Below are 15245 nucleotides of genomic sequence, written 5' to 3' on the forward strand. Positions count from 1 at the left end.
AGGAAGGAAGAGTATACCCACCTAACCAGGCAGATCAGTCAAATCAACCCTAAGAGGGTTGCACCTAGATTGCCTGCATATCCTAGTTTCATATTTTTAATAAAGATTTCTATGATTTTGTAATCCACGCCTGTCAGCTTGTTGTAATATGGTGGCTTGTGTGTTGCTGTGATGCTGGGTTGTAAATACCAGCACAGTCATCCATAGTAGACATGTTTCAGTGGAGCTTCCAGACTAGGAAAATAGAATAAATGGTCCACTTCTGAGGGACTGTTGTTGCTGTTAAGTGCTGCAGAGTTGGTTCTGACTCATAGTGATCCTGCATAGGGTTTCCAAGGAGGGGTTGGTAGGTCTGAACCACCAATCTTGCGGTTAACAGTTCAGTGCTTATCCAACAGCACCACACCAGGACTCCCCTTAATACCTGTGAACAGCAATGGCACTGTCTGATATAGTGCTGGGAGATGAGTCCCCAGGTTAGAAGGCACTCAAACCACCGGCCTTGCAGTTCAAACGGCTCTGCAGTCTGGCACATTAACCCACAGCACCACACCAGGACTCCAAAACCCACTGATAATCAGAATGTGGAATATACAAAGTGTGAATCCAGGAAAACCAGAAGTTGTCAAAAATGAAGTGGAATGCATAAAAACCGATATACTAGGCATTATGAATTGAAATGGACCAGTATCGGCCATTTTGAATCAGACAATTATACTGCTTACTATCCTGGGAATGACAAATTGAAGAATGTGTCACATTCATCATCAAACGAACATTTCAAGATTTGTCTTGAAGTACTACCTGTGATAGAATAATATCCATAAGCCTACAGGGAAGACTGGATTCCTGGTATAGCGCTACAGGATCAGCACTGGACTTTGAATCACAAAGTCTGTGGTTCAAATTCATCAGCTGTTCCTCAGAAATCCTATACAGGGTTGCTGAGTCAGAACTGACTGTATGGCACTCAACAACTCAATAACAGGGAAGACCAGGTAATACCACCATTAGTCAAATTTATGTACCAACCACCAAAGCAATACTTTTTGACTTACTCTTCTAATGTTAGAACTTTTCCTTAGTAAAGTTTAAATAGTATAAGCACATTAAGAAAATAAACGTATCCTTAACTGTATTACATATCTTTTTCCTTGTGCCTAAAACTAAATTGATAATCTAAACTATGACACAAACAATAATCACTGTATATTTGCAGCATATTTATTACACTAGTTGATTGCTGTTGAATATTTATGCTGCTTTCCAATAGTTCCATTAGTGGAAGTAATTTATATTAACATTTAAATATGTAAACACAAATAATTTCTTTAGGATCTACTTCTTGAAGTGAATCACTGGAAATAAGGTAAAAATATTTTTCAATTTAACATGAACTAGTTTCGAACTGACTTCAAGAAGGTATTTATGGTAAAGGAAAATATGGTAAAATGAGATAAAACATAAACCATACTTAAATTTCTTAGCAGTTGTTGATCTTTTGCTTGTAGAATTGCTCAAACTGATGTTCAAAACACGTTGCATAATATCCAATGCTTTCTTCTTTTCTGCAACAAAGTCTTCTTCCTCAGTTGTTTCCTTTTCATTTATTTCTATCCAGGAAAGGATAATTAACAACTTAATGAAAGCATAACTTTACAAGTCTCAATCAATAAGTAATTATTAAGCACCAAGCAAATTGGCTGTGTAAGAATCCTTTAAAACGTGCAAGAGCAAAGATGTCAGTTTGGGGACTAAGATGTGCCTGACCCATGCCATGGTATTTTCAAAAGCTTTATAAGCATGTGAAAGCTGGATAATTACGAAGAAGACCATAAAAGAGTGGATGTATTTGAGTTATGGCGTTTAAGAAGAATATTAAATGTACTATGAACTGCTAAAAGAACAAAAAAATCTGTGCTGGAAGAAGTACAATCAGAATGCTCCTTAGAGGCCAGTTTGGCTAGACTGGGTCTCTCATACTTTGGACACATTATCAGGAAGGACTAGTCCCTGGAGAAGGACATCAAGACATCATGCATGGCAAAGTAGATAGATAGTGAGAAAGAGGACGATCCCCAATGAGATGGACTGGTATAGTGGCAGCAGCAATGGGCTCAAGTTTAACAGTTATGAGGACATTGTTTCGTTTTACTGTGCATAGAGTAGCTATGTGTCTGACTTGATGGCACCTAACAACAACAAGAAGCATCTACATGGTGTGCAAAGCCCACCAAAACAGGAAGAAAAAATTAACCCTCATTCTGATAACTTCCCTGTCTCTAAGACCCTCATGCCTCAGGAAGCCAGAAATCCCATGAACAGTAAACAACAAAAACATTTACAGTTATGTATGATAAATGAAATAATGGTCCTAATGCCTATAAGGGACAAGTCTAAAAAATTTTAAAGTAAATACTGGTAAACAAACAGCAAGATACTACCAATAAAACTAATCACTATTCTATTTTCTAACATTCTAAATAATGATAAAGATAGTGAAGATGGTGAGTTTATTGTGTGTTAATATGATGTTTTAGAAGACAGTGGCTTTAGCCTTTGAGTAATACTTATTTTAGGTAAAATCTTAGCTCTACACACACAGGACATCATGGAACTCTTTAACTTGCTGATTTCAACTACTAGAAACAGACAAATATCAGAAAAAAGTAAGACAAATTATTTTGGATTATAGATAGGTTTACAGAAGTCTAAGGCTTCAATACCCTTTCAATTTACTGCTAGATATAAATGACAGAACTAGAAAACAAGAACAAAAATATTGCTCTAACGTTCTCTGTAGATATGAAACCCAAAATTTTAAGGGTTCAAAGTATGTAGAGATTACAACTGAATTGGATCAAGAAATGATTTGTAAGTAAGTGAAGTCTGAGGTAGAAAAGGCAGTCTGCATGCTACATTAAGGAAACAAAATGATTATATTTTGAAGCCGGAAAATGAGCACAAAGAGTTTAGATTATGTGTTAGATTAAACCATAAGAAACTGCTGCTATGTGACAATTCCTTACTAAAAAAAAACCAGTATTTCATTTTTTAATCCAAGAATACCCATATAGAAGAGGACTGGAAAGGACTAAAAGTTAATGTGTATGTGTGTGTACCCTTACTTGCATGACAGTCTTTGCAATTCACAAAGAATTCACAGGGAAAGAAACCACAAAAGATGGAGGTTATATGCCTGACAACCCTAAAGGTGGAAATTTCTAATAACTGAGAGAAAAAGATCAGAAAGAGCTGCTTTAGGGAGAGTTTTAGGCTACATACGAATACAGGACAGTCTGTTTGAAGGGCCTAGTAGGTATGTAAGAGATTTGAGCTCAGAGAACAGTCAGGAGTAAAAAGGATTCAAAAATTGGGAAATATCACATAAAAATGCAGGCTAAAGCCACTGGGATGTCCCTGGAGAAGGACATCATGTTTAATAAAGTGGAGAGAAAATGAAAAAGAAGAAGACTTCCAATGAGATGTGACACGGGGTAATAACAATCAGCTGAAATATAACAATCGTGAGGCTAGCACAAAACTAGGCAGTGTTTCATTCTGTTGTACATAGGGTCACTATGAGTTGGAACTGACCCAATGGTACCTAACAACAATAAACCTTAGAAACATAATGTACAATAATAATTGCCTCAAAGAATAGTGAGGATCAAATTAGAGGTGGTATTAAATAAAATAGTTGTTGGCTCACAGGGAGCAATGGCCTCACGTGAGACACAGGTTAAGTAAGCACACAAGGGAAGAAGTACAAGGTTGTCAGGAGGATGCAGTACATGGGCCTGACCTAGTGTGTGTGGGAGTGGAAGTCAGAGAAGGCTTTCTGGAGTAAGCAGTGTTTGGTTTTCTCTTCTAAGGAGTCAGAGTCATCTGATTTAGATTATTACAGAAAAAGGAAACATTATAGGAAACTTGTTATCTTCAATCAGGAAATGTGGTGGTGGTGGTTGTGTGTGGGCGAGCTGGTTCTGATTCATAGCAACCCTATTATGTAAGGTTTACTGAAAGGAGCTCTGGCAGCGTAGTGGTTACGAGTCGGGCGCTAACCTCAAGATCAGCAGTTCGAAACTACCAGACGTCCCACAGGAGAAAGATAAAGCTTTCTGCTCCTGTAAATATTTACAGCCTTGGAGATTAAAAGAAAAAAATAAAGATTTACAGCCTCAGAAACCCTATGCAGGGTCACGATGAGTCGTATTCGACTCCATGGCACACAACCACCACCATTAAATAATTAAATAAAGTACACAATAAAATACAAGTTGTAAGACGAACTGAATTTGATGTAAGTTATTTTCTAAGTTTAGAAATAAATGGTTATGCAAAGCAGGAATGCAAACAGATACTTGTATACCAATGCTTGCTGAAATTTAGACACAATAGCCAAATGGTGCAAACAACCCAAATATCCATCAACATACGAAGGGGCCTATAAAATATGGTACATACATAATATGGATTATCAGTCATTATTTGTTAAGTGAAGGAGGTAAACTAGTTAATTTCAAAAGTTCTTACATCATGAATATTTCGACAATGCAGTATTTACCTTTCTGTTCCTCTTCACTGTCACTTTCTAGAAATCGAGAGTCCATGCGGAATCTGTCATCAGTGCCAAAGTGAGACTGCAAATTCATGAGCTACAGATTTAAAAAAAGGCAGACAATTGAGAGTCAGACTCTCCACAGTACACTTCCTTTGACCTTAAAATCCACTGCATTGGTAAGTTTCTAAAAAGTAACATAACCACAACACAATCAAAAAGGATCATAAAGAACTCACTCCCCAAATATGTGAAGACTGAAATTATGTCAAGGTCTGTCTGCTTACTTTGGTTCAGAAATAAAGTTAAGAGTGTTTGAGTAAAAAATTATCCAAACTTTGGTTATATTAAAACGCCTGTCCACATCCATGGCTGATGACAACATTGAGTGTGCACGTGAAATGATTCTGTGGAATAGACGACCGACAGTGGATTATGTGCCAAATTATTTGCATATCAACCATGACTCTGCCACGACAGACTTGGGTTTTGAAAAGTTTGTGTGAGATGAGTATCGAAACAACTCAGGGATGAGCATAAACAGAAGAATTTGGACAGCTGCAAACAAAATTTGGACTGATATTGAAGAAAGATAAGTTTGTTTAAAAAAATCATTACTCTCTCCATGGAGAGAGAGAGCAACTGAGGAGTCTAGACTCATCGAAAGAGAAAGACTGAGTGCTGGCAGTCAGAAGGCAGGCTTGCAGAATGTGCCCTTTGGTTGTTTAAATTATTATATATTCCTGAGTGTTTTTGTGTACATCCTCCCACCCTACCCCCCAAAAAACAACCAAAAAACCCCCTAGGGAATAGAAGCAAATACTGTTGAATGAGGATGAAACAACGGTGCCAAACTGATGTTCTCCCAAGGGAACTATCACTCAATTCATGATAAAAAAGTTCATTACTGGTGATGAGACTTGAATTCATCACTGTGAGTCTGACAGTAAACAGCAGAGTATGGAATGGAAACATTCTCAAATCGCTGACCAAGAAAAAGTCAAAAGTCAACCATCAGCTGGAAAATCGATGCTTACAGTTTTTAGGGATTCTCAAGTACCAGTATTGGAACACTATCAGGAAAATGGTTCAACAATCAATAGGGTTCATTACAGTGAGATGCTTACTGAAGAGCTGAAGCCTTAACTTTAGATTAAACGCAGAAGACTGCTAAGAGCTTGTGATCTTACATGGCAATGCACATCCCCACACCTCTGTCCACACTGTTGACACCCGGTCAAAATTTCATTTTGAGGTGTTAAAGCACCCTCCCTATAGTCCTGATCTTTCTCCATTGGACTTTCACTTATTTGGTTCCCTGAAAGCAGTCCTATAAGGACTATAAGGTTCACCTCTGATGAAGGAGTAAAGACAGTGGTGCATTTGTGGCTCATAGCTCAGTCCAAAACAGTTTTTTAATAAGGGAATATGAAAGCTTGTTGACAGATGGACAAAGTGTATTGAAAAGCAAGGAGACTATGTTGAAAAAACAAACTTGAATACAATAAATTCTATAGCCACAATGCAGATAATTTTTGATAACCTTGTGATAAGGAGGTGTTAGATATTCTATTATTTTCAGTCTTCACTAACCTTTTGCCCAGCTTTGCCCTCAAACTGAGGTTTGATTTTAAACCTGTTACTGTCATCTTCAGAATCAGATTCCTCATCACTGCTTTCAAACAGCTTCCCAGAGGGTTTACACCTGGACTCCTTTTATTTCGAAGAGAAAAACAGAAATATTTATTAATAACTGAATAATCAGGATTTGCTTCCATAGTTTAATTATTCCCCATGAATGATACATACAGTGGGTTAGAAAATAAACTTTTAACTCAATGATATTTAGCTGGCCCCCAAGATAATTTATCCAGGTTCCCCATTGCAATCTATATTTGAAGGATAATGGTGCTGGTGGCAAATTAATTTAACAGATGATGTGGAAAGTATAAGATCACGATGGAGAAGACTTCTAGGACACCTGTACTCTCAGTGTATGGGGTCCTGGAGAACCCTGGATCTCAGTGTAGTTCCTAGGAGAACTTTTTGTGAAGACTAGAAATTGTGTAGAGGTCTTGGGTATGTAACAGACAAAAGCAGACAAAGCCCATAGTGATATCCTAATTTCTTACCTTCACCATTTCATCTCCTGCATAGCTTTGTTCTTGAATGGATGATTCTTTGGTTTCACTTTCACTGTCGGAACCAAAAATGATGTGTTTTGGCTTAACCTCAGAATGATCATCCTAGGGAGGTCATAAAAAGGTGTGTATCTTAAAACAATCCAATCTCACACTTACGACATACAAAATTTATCTTTTAATTATACATTCCATCCTTTCCTTACCAGTGAATGTCACTGCTACATATTTAATTGCCCAAGACAGAAACTTCTAATTTCTCTTTTTCTCCATATTCAGTTGATACCCAAGTCCTATCAATTTGACTTTCTATGTACTCAGCCTTCTAATACAGATATCATAACACAGTTTCTATAAAGGGTTAGAGGGTAAATATTATAGACTTAACAGGCTATACATGAACTCTGTCCTGATTCTTCCTACATAGGGTTTCCGAAACTATGAATCTTTGTGGGAGCAGAAGTCTCATCTTTCATTACAACCCTTTAAAATTTAAAACCCAATCTTAGCTTGTAGGGCTAAAAAATGGTGGTGGGCTGAGTGGCACATAAGCTGTAGTTTGCATACTCTGGTCCCAAATACATAACTAATCTTGATTCAGGCGCTCTGGTGGCACAGCTGAAAACCGAAAAGATCGGAGGTTTGACCTCACCACTGCTCCTTGTAATAAAGATGTGACAGTTTACTTTGTAAAGGTTTGGTCTTGGAAACTCTATAGGGTTGCTATGAGTCAGAACTGGATCAATGGCTGCAGACATGTTTGGTTTTTAAATTTCATTCTCTTGCTTCAAATTCTTCATGGTCTTCACTGCCTCTAAGAATAAAGTCCAACCTCTGAGGCTTTTCATGACTCGCCCCTACTTTTCTCTCTAGTATCATTTCTTGATTCCTGGCATTCTATAATTGCTCCTTTAACCTGAAATGCCTTTCCTCTCCTTGACATGCTTCTCTCTGCCTAACTAGTTCCCACTTGTTCCTTCATGTTGACTTCTATCAGGCACTTCTACAGGGAACTTCCTTGCTGGCACTCCAGACTGACTTGATACATCTCTTACAGCTCCCTGGTACACAAGTACACTTCTCTCTTGGCCCTACAAAAGTGATTTGTGACTGTCTGCTCTTCACATCTTAAGCAAACAAGGCACGTATTACTCATTCTGTAAGTCTGGCATGTACTGTAAAGGTCTAGATAATTGTTGAAAGAAGGAATAATGATTTCCAATAATAACTCTAAGGAGTCCTGGTGGCCCTGTGCTGTATCACCAAAAGGCTGGTGGTTCAAACTCTCTAGCTGCTCAGTGGGAGAAAGATGAGACAGTCTGTTCCCATGAAGACTTACAGTCTCAGAAACCCTAAAGAGAAGTTCTACTTTCCTATACAATTGCTACAAGTCTGAATCAACTCTGTGGCAATAGATCTGGTTGTATAGCATATCTAACCACTGGTGTGGTGCTGAGGAATAAGCACTAGACTGCTAACCACAAGATCAGCAGTTTAACCCCACCAGCCACTCCTCGGAATCCCTATACAGGGTCATTATGAGTCAGAACTGACTTGATGGTACTTAACAACCACCATCACCAAGACTGGTACAGCAGTTAACATGCAAGCTTGTCCACCAAGGATTGGCAGTTCAAACCCACCAACAAAAAGATGTGGCAGTCTGCTTCTGTAAAGACTGTCAGACCTGGAAACCCTACTCTGTCCGATAAGGTTGCTATGAGTCAAGAATCAACTCAACGGCAGTGGGTTTGGTTTTGCTTATAATAAATGTTGGCAAGACTTCTATAGTCAATTTATTAAGTAAATTCAGACATATTAGGATGCCCACTTCATTACACGAGTTATAGCTTCTAAATGAAAGGTATTAAGAAAATTCTACATAAAAACAAATTACAATGTTATTAGTAAAATTTAATCTCAATTTCTTTGGAATATATTAAAGATTAGTTTATAGCAGGTATTATCAATGTTAAGTGCCACTGAATTGATTTCAACTTATAGTGACCCTGTATAGGTTTTCTGAGGAGCAGCTGGTGAGCTTCAACTGCAGACCTTACAGTTCAAACTGACCTTGCAGTCCAGCACATTAACTTGAAGGGCCACACCAGGATTCCAAATAGCAGGTATATGGTGATGTTGTTGTTGTTAGATGCCATCGTGTCGGTACCAACTCATAGCAACCTTAAGCACAGCAGAAAGAAACACTGCCCAATCCTGGGTCAACCTCACTACTGTTGCCATGCTTGAGTCCATCGGTGCTGCCACTTGGCCAATCTATCTCGTTGGGGATCTTCCTCTTTTTCTCTGACCCTCCACCTTACCAAACATGATATCCTTATCCAGCGACTGGTCCCTCCTGACAAAAGGTTGTAATTCAAGGGCAGAACACGTAAAATTGTTGACTGTTTAAGATAATTAACTTTAAGGTCTTAAAAGAAAGAAAAAGCTTAACAGAGAGTTCTTATTAAACAATGTTTAAAATGTACTCACCAAATTGGCCAGGGCATTATGAACCAGCTTCTTTTGTATTTCTTTTGCTTTCTGCCTTGCATCTAAGGCTGCCAAACGCTTCCGATTATCTTGAGCATGTTTATCTTCAGGAACATCTGATGAATTACTAATAGAATGTGGGAAATCACTTCTGGTTTCTTGAGTTTTCTTATGGAACACATTGCTAAGTCTGTCTCTCTCAGATTTCTTTGGTGATTTCTTAGAAGATGTAAGACTATGTGTATCAGTTGTCTCCTCCTCTGAACCATCTTCTTTCTGTGGGGTACTAAGGCAACCATCTTTATCAAAACTTATCTTGTGAATCTTTATACCACAACTTAAGGACTTCTTACCTTTTAATGGCAACAGACTAGTAGTACTTTTACTTCCCTTTTCTGAATGGCTTGGGGACACCAACTTGTGATCCAGGGTCTCAAAAATGGCCTGTCCGTTTCGAGGCTCAGAACAGTTCAGGCTATTTGCCTTCTCTGTATGTTGGCATGGTGTTAATTCTCTCGATGAGTCACCAGAATCCAAGTACCTCCTTTCCATGGAAAAGCTACTGGAATCCTCAGGTTTCAAGGAATTCTGATCTTCATTAATACTGTTAGAAACAACACCCTCTTTCAATGATATTTTCCTGGATTCCTTTCCATAGAGAGAGCTTATCCCCTTGAAAGCCTGGAATTTGTTTTCCTTTGGTTTCTGTTTATTACAGATCTTTTTCCCTTTTAAAAGAGAAGCCACAATCTCCTCAGGATGAACGCACTGTCTGCCTATACGGGGATTGTCAGGAATCTTGTGGATCTTGGAGGCCTGGTCAAACTGGCAACAGGTGGTGGTTTCTTGGCTGTCACTCTCAGTAATTTCTTTTAAAGTCTCTGCATCACTACAACACAACTTTTCCAGATCAGCTAAAGTAAGACTCACACGGACAGAGTTTTTCATCATGGCCCTATACTCCTTGTCTTTTTCAGACTCAGCTGATTCTGTTGCAGAATCAGAATCTTCACTGTTACCTAATTCAGATGTAAATTTACAGTTAAGAAGCTTAACCCCATTACTGTCTGCTAACTTCACTTTTTTCCCCTTCTTCTGTATTTTAATAGAATCATCAGAAAACTCAAAGCCTTTTCTGTCTTTCAGACATACCGATTCTTTTGTATTTAAAAATTCTGTACTGTTTTTTACCTTACCAATGGTTGTTTTCATTGCAATGATTTCATCTGTATCTCCTGAATCATAGTCACAATCATTTCCTACAACATTATCTTTACTAACCTGACAAGAGACACTATTTTTGATACCTGAACTTGTTAAAAAATAAAGCTTCTGGACATCTGATTTGAAGTCCTCCCTTACCACTACAAAGTTATCATTGTCAGGTTCTTTTACTGAGGACTGGGTAGTTGTCTGGAAACTTTCCTCTCTTGCAATCATTGCTCTTAATTCTTCTTCAGAACTGATATCATCATCAGACATGCTATTTGTGTTTCTGGCACTTTTCAAGCCACAAGTCTGAAAAGGGCCATCTTTACATCTCTGATGATCAGATTTAGGCACACAGGGTGACTTAGACAGGCAGATGGAATTACAAGGGGTGCTTTGTGCAGCCTGTTGATGCAGTAAGTATGGACTGTCCATTACTAAACTGTGTCTTGGGCAAACAGTCAGAGGTCCAGTGACACCATCACTATATTGCTTTTTTATAGACTTCTTGGGAGGGTTGTGAAAGTCAGTGAACTCTCGTTGTTTCTTACTCATAGGTTCATCCCCTCCTTCCAAGTGCCATGTAAGGTTGGCTATAGGGATGGTATTTGTGGAATTTTCCTCTATCTTCTTCAGGTTGTGACAGTATTTTGATGGATCATATTTGATGATGTTATTGAAAGTGAAGGAATAAAACAAAACTACTAGGTTTTAGGAGAATCTATCAATCTCGTGAAAAAAAGGAAATACTGTTTAATTTTGGGCAAACTTGGACCCTTAGGTCTAATCAAATATACTGAGGACTGCACTAGATGATCTTTCAGGGTCTTTGGAATTTTTTTTTCAGTCTAATTTCCACCTGTTTAGAGTTAAAACCAAGGAGCTCTGGTAGTGTAGTGCATTATGAGCTGGGCTGATAACCGCAAGGTTAGCAGTTCAAATCAACCAGCTGCTCCATGGGAGAAAGATGAGGCTCTCTGCTCCCATAAAGATTTATAGCTTTGGAAACATACAGAGGGGTGAGGAACATCTGGCCCATGGACCACATAAAGTCTGCAAAATAATTTGGTCTGGCCCTGCCAAGGCAACCAGTTTCAGCCTTCACATTAAGGGTGAGTTAATTAAATCTTTGACTAAATACTGCTGTTTGTTGTTGTTAAGTGCCATCGAGTCAGTTCCAAATGTAGTAGGCTAATTTTAAAGTTGGTAATTGTGTATGGCCCGCAAATGATGTTATAAATTTTGGCAGAAAAAAGGTTCCCCACCCCTGCTACACACGGTTGTTATGAGTCAGAACCAAAAGGCACATAACCACCACCATCAGAGTTAAAACCAAGCACTACCATTATTAGTTGGCAGAGGGACTTATGTACATTTTATAGCACATCCATTCAGATTATATACTAGGTAAATGAAAGAAATTCATCTACTGAATTGACACTGTGAAGCAATGTATAGAGGGGAACACAGAATGACAAAGTTATACAACGCTTATCTTTTCTGCTCAAATTTCTTCTCTTCTCAACATTAACTCATCCTTGTTGTTGTTGTTAAGTACTGTGGAGTCAGTTCCAACTCACATTCACCCTGTACAGGGTTTCCAAGGCTATACATATCTATGGGAGCAGAAAGCCTCACCACTCTCCCGAGGAACAGCTAATAGTTTTGAACTGCCGATCTTGAGGTTAGCAGCCCAATTCGTAACCACTATGCTACTTTAACTTATTCCTAGCTCTCCTGATTTTCCTAGTTCACATTAGTCCATTTCACTTCTACTCAATCACTGCAAGGCACTTTGTAGATCTCAATAAAATGAATATACATTTCTACCTGGTTTGCTACTAACTTTCAAAGACACTAGTTAATGTCAATGTGTGGTGATATCTAGCACTTGCTTATTTCCTAAAATCCATGAATGTAAAAAGTATAAGCTGTCATAAGCTCTCACTCTTGAAAAATACCTTTGCTTACTTAGTAACTATTTGTTGTTAGGTACCCTTGAGTAAATTTGCACTTCATAGCAACCCCATGTGATAGAGTGTTAACTCTCTTATAGGGTTCTTCTATGCTGTAATAGGTCTTTCTCCAACAGAGGCACTGGGTGGATTTGAACTGCTAACTTTTGAGGTTAATAGCTGAGCATTTGAACTGCTAACTTTTGAGGTTAATAGCTGAGCACTCTGCCATGAACTTTTTGAAGTGCCCTCCCTCATAGTATCTATTGTCCTCAGCTCCAATATCCTCCTCCTGGTTGTTAGTGGCTGCCACTGGCAGTAAGAGCTGAAACAGCAGCCCACTTGGTGCTGCCGGGGCCTTGATTTGAGTAGCAGCCTCAGTGACCCAGTAATTGGGTTGTTTCTCTAGCTTCAAGGGATGATGTTCGTTTGGTGTAGTTATTAATCTTTGGACAGCTTGGCCATCAGCTCTTTGCTCCTCCTGCACTTTTTTTACACCAAACACGTGTATTACATTCCCTCTATATGAAATACCTTGAGTTTTTTCCTGTTTGACTTATACACAAAGAATACACAAAAATGTACCTCTAGCTCAAGTCCATGACTCATGGTTTGTCTTCATTTGCGCAAGGTAACAGCCACCAGTCACTCTGGCCATCCTGGATACTTATTTCCCTAGCATCATTCTCATTCCTGTCTAGATATTTTAATTTACTCTTTTCCTTTTTCTTTGACTTCTTCTTATCCTTTTCTAATTAATTCAGAATGTATTAAAATTCAAGACCCAGCTCACATTCTAAGGCTTTCATATAGCTGGCCTTAGTGATGGAGTCCTGGAATGGCACTGTAGGTTAAACACTGGACCACAAGGTCGATTTGAACCACAAAGCCAGAGATTCACACCGACCAACCACTCAGCTGAAACTCTATATACAGGGTTGCCATGAGTCAGAAGCAACTCCACGGCACTTAACACTACCACCTAGTGACAGCCACTGTTCTATGGCTACTTAGCTCCTTTACCACTGACTTTGATTCTGCGGGAACAAGGTGGAAGTTATGTAAAAATTAATAAATGAAATACTGTCTTTGGCACATTTTTCTCAATATTTTTATAATGTTTCATATACAGATAGATGATATCTAGAAATTGGCATCAGAAATGTCTATATAAATATCTAAAGATTTGCTGATAGGAGAGAAATTTCAAACATATGAAGTAAACTTTTGAAAGTATCCACTATGTTGTTGTTGTTGTGAAATGCTGTCGAGTCGATTCTGACCCATGGCGACTCTGTGTAGGATTTCCGCGGAGCAGCTGGTGAGCTTGAACTGCTGACGTTGCAGTTCAAATGGCTTTGCAGTCTGACACATTAACCCACAGCGCCACACAGTAAACAATAATTAACTTTGAAAATTCAATAAAAAAGGATATTTTACGTTTATGCTGATTCTTAAGGTGAAGGACAGGTAAAACTCTTCCGTATTTACTCACGACCCAATTCTAAAAGAAAAAATATGTCAAAAAAGAAAAAGATTAAGCATTGGACTGCTAACAAGGTTATCAGTTCAAACCAACAGCAATTCCTTAGAAACACTATATAGGGTCACTATGAGTTGGAACTGACTCAATGGCATTTAAAAACAACAAACATAAACATAATTCCTGTAAAAATTTATACTAGGAATAGGTCATGAGTATTATTGGGTTTAGTTTTCTGACAATAAAACAATGATGATTTAACATTAGAATAACAAAATCCATGATATAAATAAAACAAAAGAAAAAAACATTATATTAAATGAAGTATTAAAGGTATTTGACAAAAAATGGTTATGAATCGGGCTGCAAACTGCAAGGTTTGCAGTTCCAAACTACCAGCTGCTCCATGGGAGAAAGATGAGGCTTTCTGCTCCCGTAAAGATTTACAGCTTTGGAAACCCTGTTTAGGGATGCTATGGGTCGGAACTGACTCGAAGGCACTTAACAACAATCTTTAGACTGTGGGATAATTCAAGAACATTATCCATAAAGAAAGCAAAATGTTATTAAAAAGGAAGGAAAAGGTGTTCCGGTTTGCCAGGGTGGCCAGGCGGTGCTTGTGAGTAGGGGCTCCGGGATCGGGGAGGGGAAGCTCGTGAGTTGAGCCTCCCAGGTGGGAACTCACAGTCTCACGGCCCGCGTAAAGCTTAGTGCGCCAGAGGCTTAGACCCGTTTCATTGAGAAATCACTGTGCAAGGAATTACAGGCTTTTTGAAAGGGCGCCGCGGCATCCCCAGCTCCTTTGGGCTTGTGGGGGGGGGGCGGGAACCAGCTCGTGCGGAGCCTCCAGTGGCTGGGAGACTCAAACAGGGAGATCCACTGGTGACACCTACCCCAAGGGGGGATTTCTGCACATACAGTGGACAGAGGGAAGTTAGCTTAGGAGAGGAAGAGGGAAAAAATAAAAATAAAAAAGCCTGCAGAAAAAAAGAGAAATGGCGACTGTCTGACGTCATTAGGCGCCGACTAGGCCTGTCCGAGCCACTCCTGCCCTGCCCAATTGACCTGTGTGTTCCCAGGGCCCGCCGGGCGCGCGCGCAAGCCTGCCCGAGCGGCATACCGCAAGCCTGCCAGACGCGCAAAAGCGAGCGACCCGCCCCCCCTTTGAACCAAACAGCATCCCTCAGCCCTGCCGGGCGTGCGCCGCCGGCAAGCAGCTCACCTCACGCTCAACCGAACGGTGGAGCGCGGGGGCAGGCAGCCCACCTCCAGCCATGAGCACCCACTGGGGAACCCCATTTGGGTCCCCCCTTTATTTTTATTATTACCTTTTATCTTAGAAGGTTCAGCAGGAGCCCCGACGTGGCCCTGAGGGTTGGGGTGCCACTACAAGGACACCTGAA

General features: G+C 39.5%; 1 protein-coding gene across 1 annotated transcript in view; it reads right to left on the minus strand.

Moving 5' to 3' along the window:
• Positions 1–15245, minus strand: part of NOL8 (nucleolar protein 8) — a 54299-nt gene that overhangs the window by 20263 nt on the left and 18791 nt on the right. Inside the window, exons 5-10 of the mRNA XM_006876764.1 lie at positions 13795–13863; positions 9196–11076; positions 6694–6807; positions 6155–6274; positions 4568–4658; positions 1475–1613 (exon numbers count right to left, since the gene is read on the minus strand). Of these exons, the coding sequence (XP_006876826.1) occupies positions 1475–1613; positions 4568–4658; positions 6155–6274; positions 6694–6807; positions 9196–11076; positions 13795–13863 (2414 nt within the window). The remainder of the gene's footprint in view (positions 1–1474; positions 1614–4567; positions 4659–6154; positions 6275–6693; positions 6808–9195; positions 11077–13794; positions 13864–15245) is intronic.

Source organism: Chrysochloris asiatica, unplaced genomic scaffold (assembly GCF_000296735.1).
Source record: "Chrysochloris asiatica unplaced genomic scaffold, ChrAsi1.0 scaffold00412, whole genome shotgun sequence".
NCBI classification, from domain to species: domain Eukaryota; kingdom Metazoa; phylum Chordata; class Mammalia; order Afrosoricida; family Chrysochloridae; genus Chrysochloris; species Chrysochloris asiatica.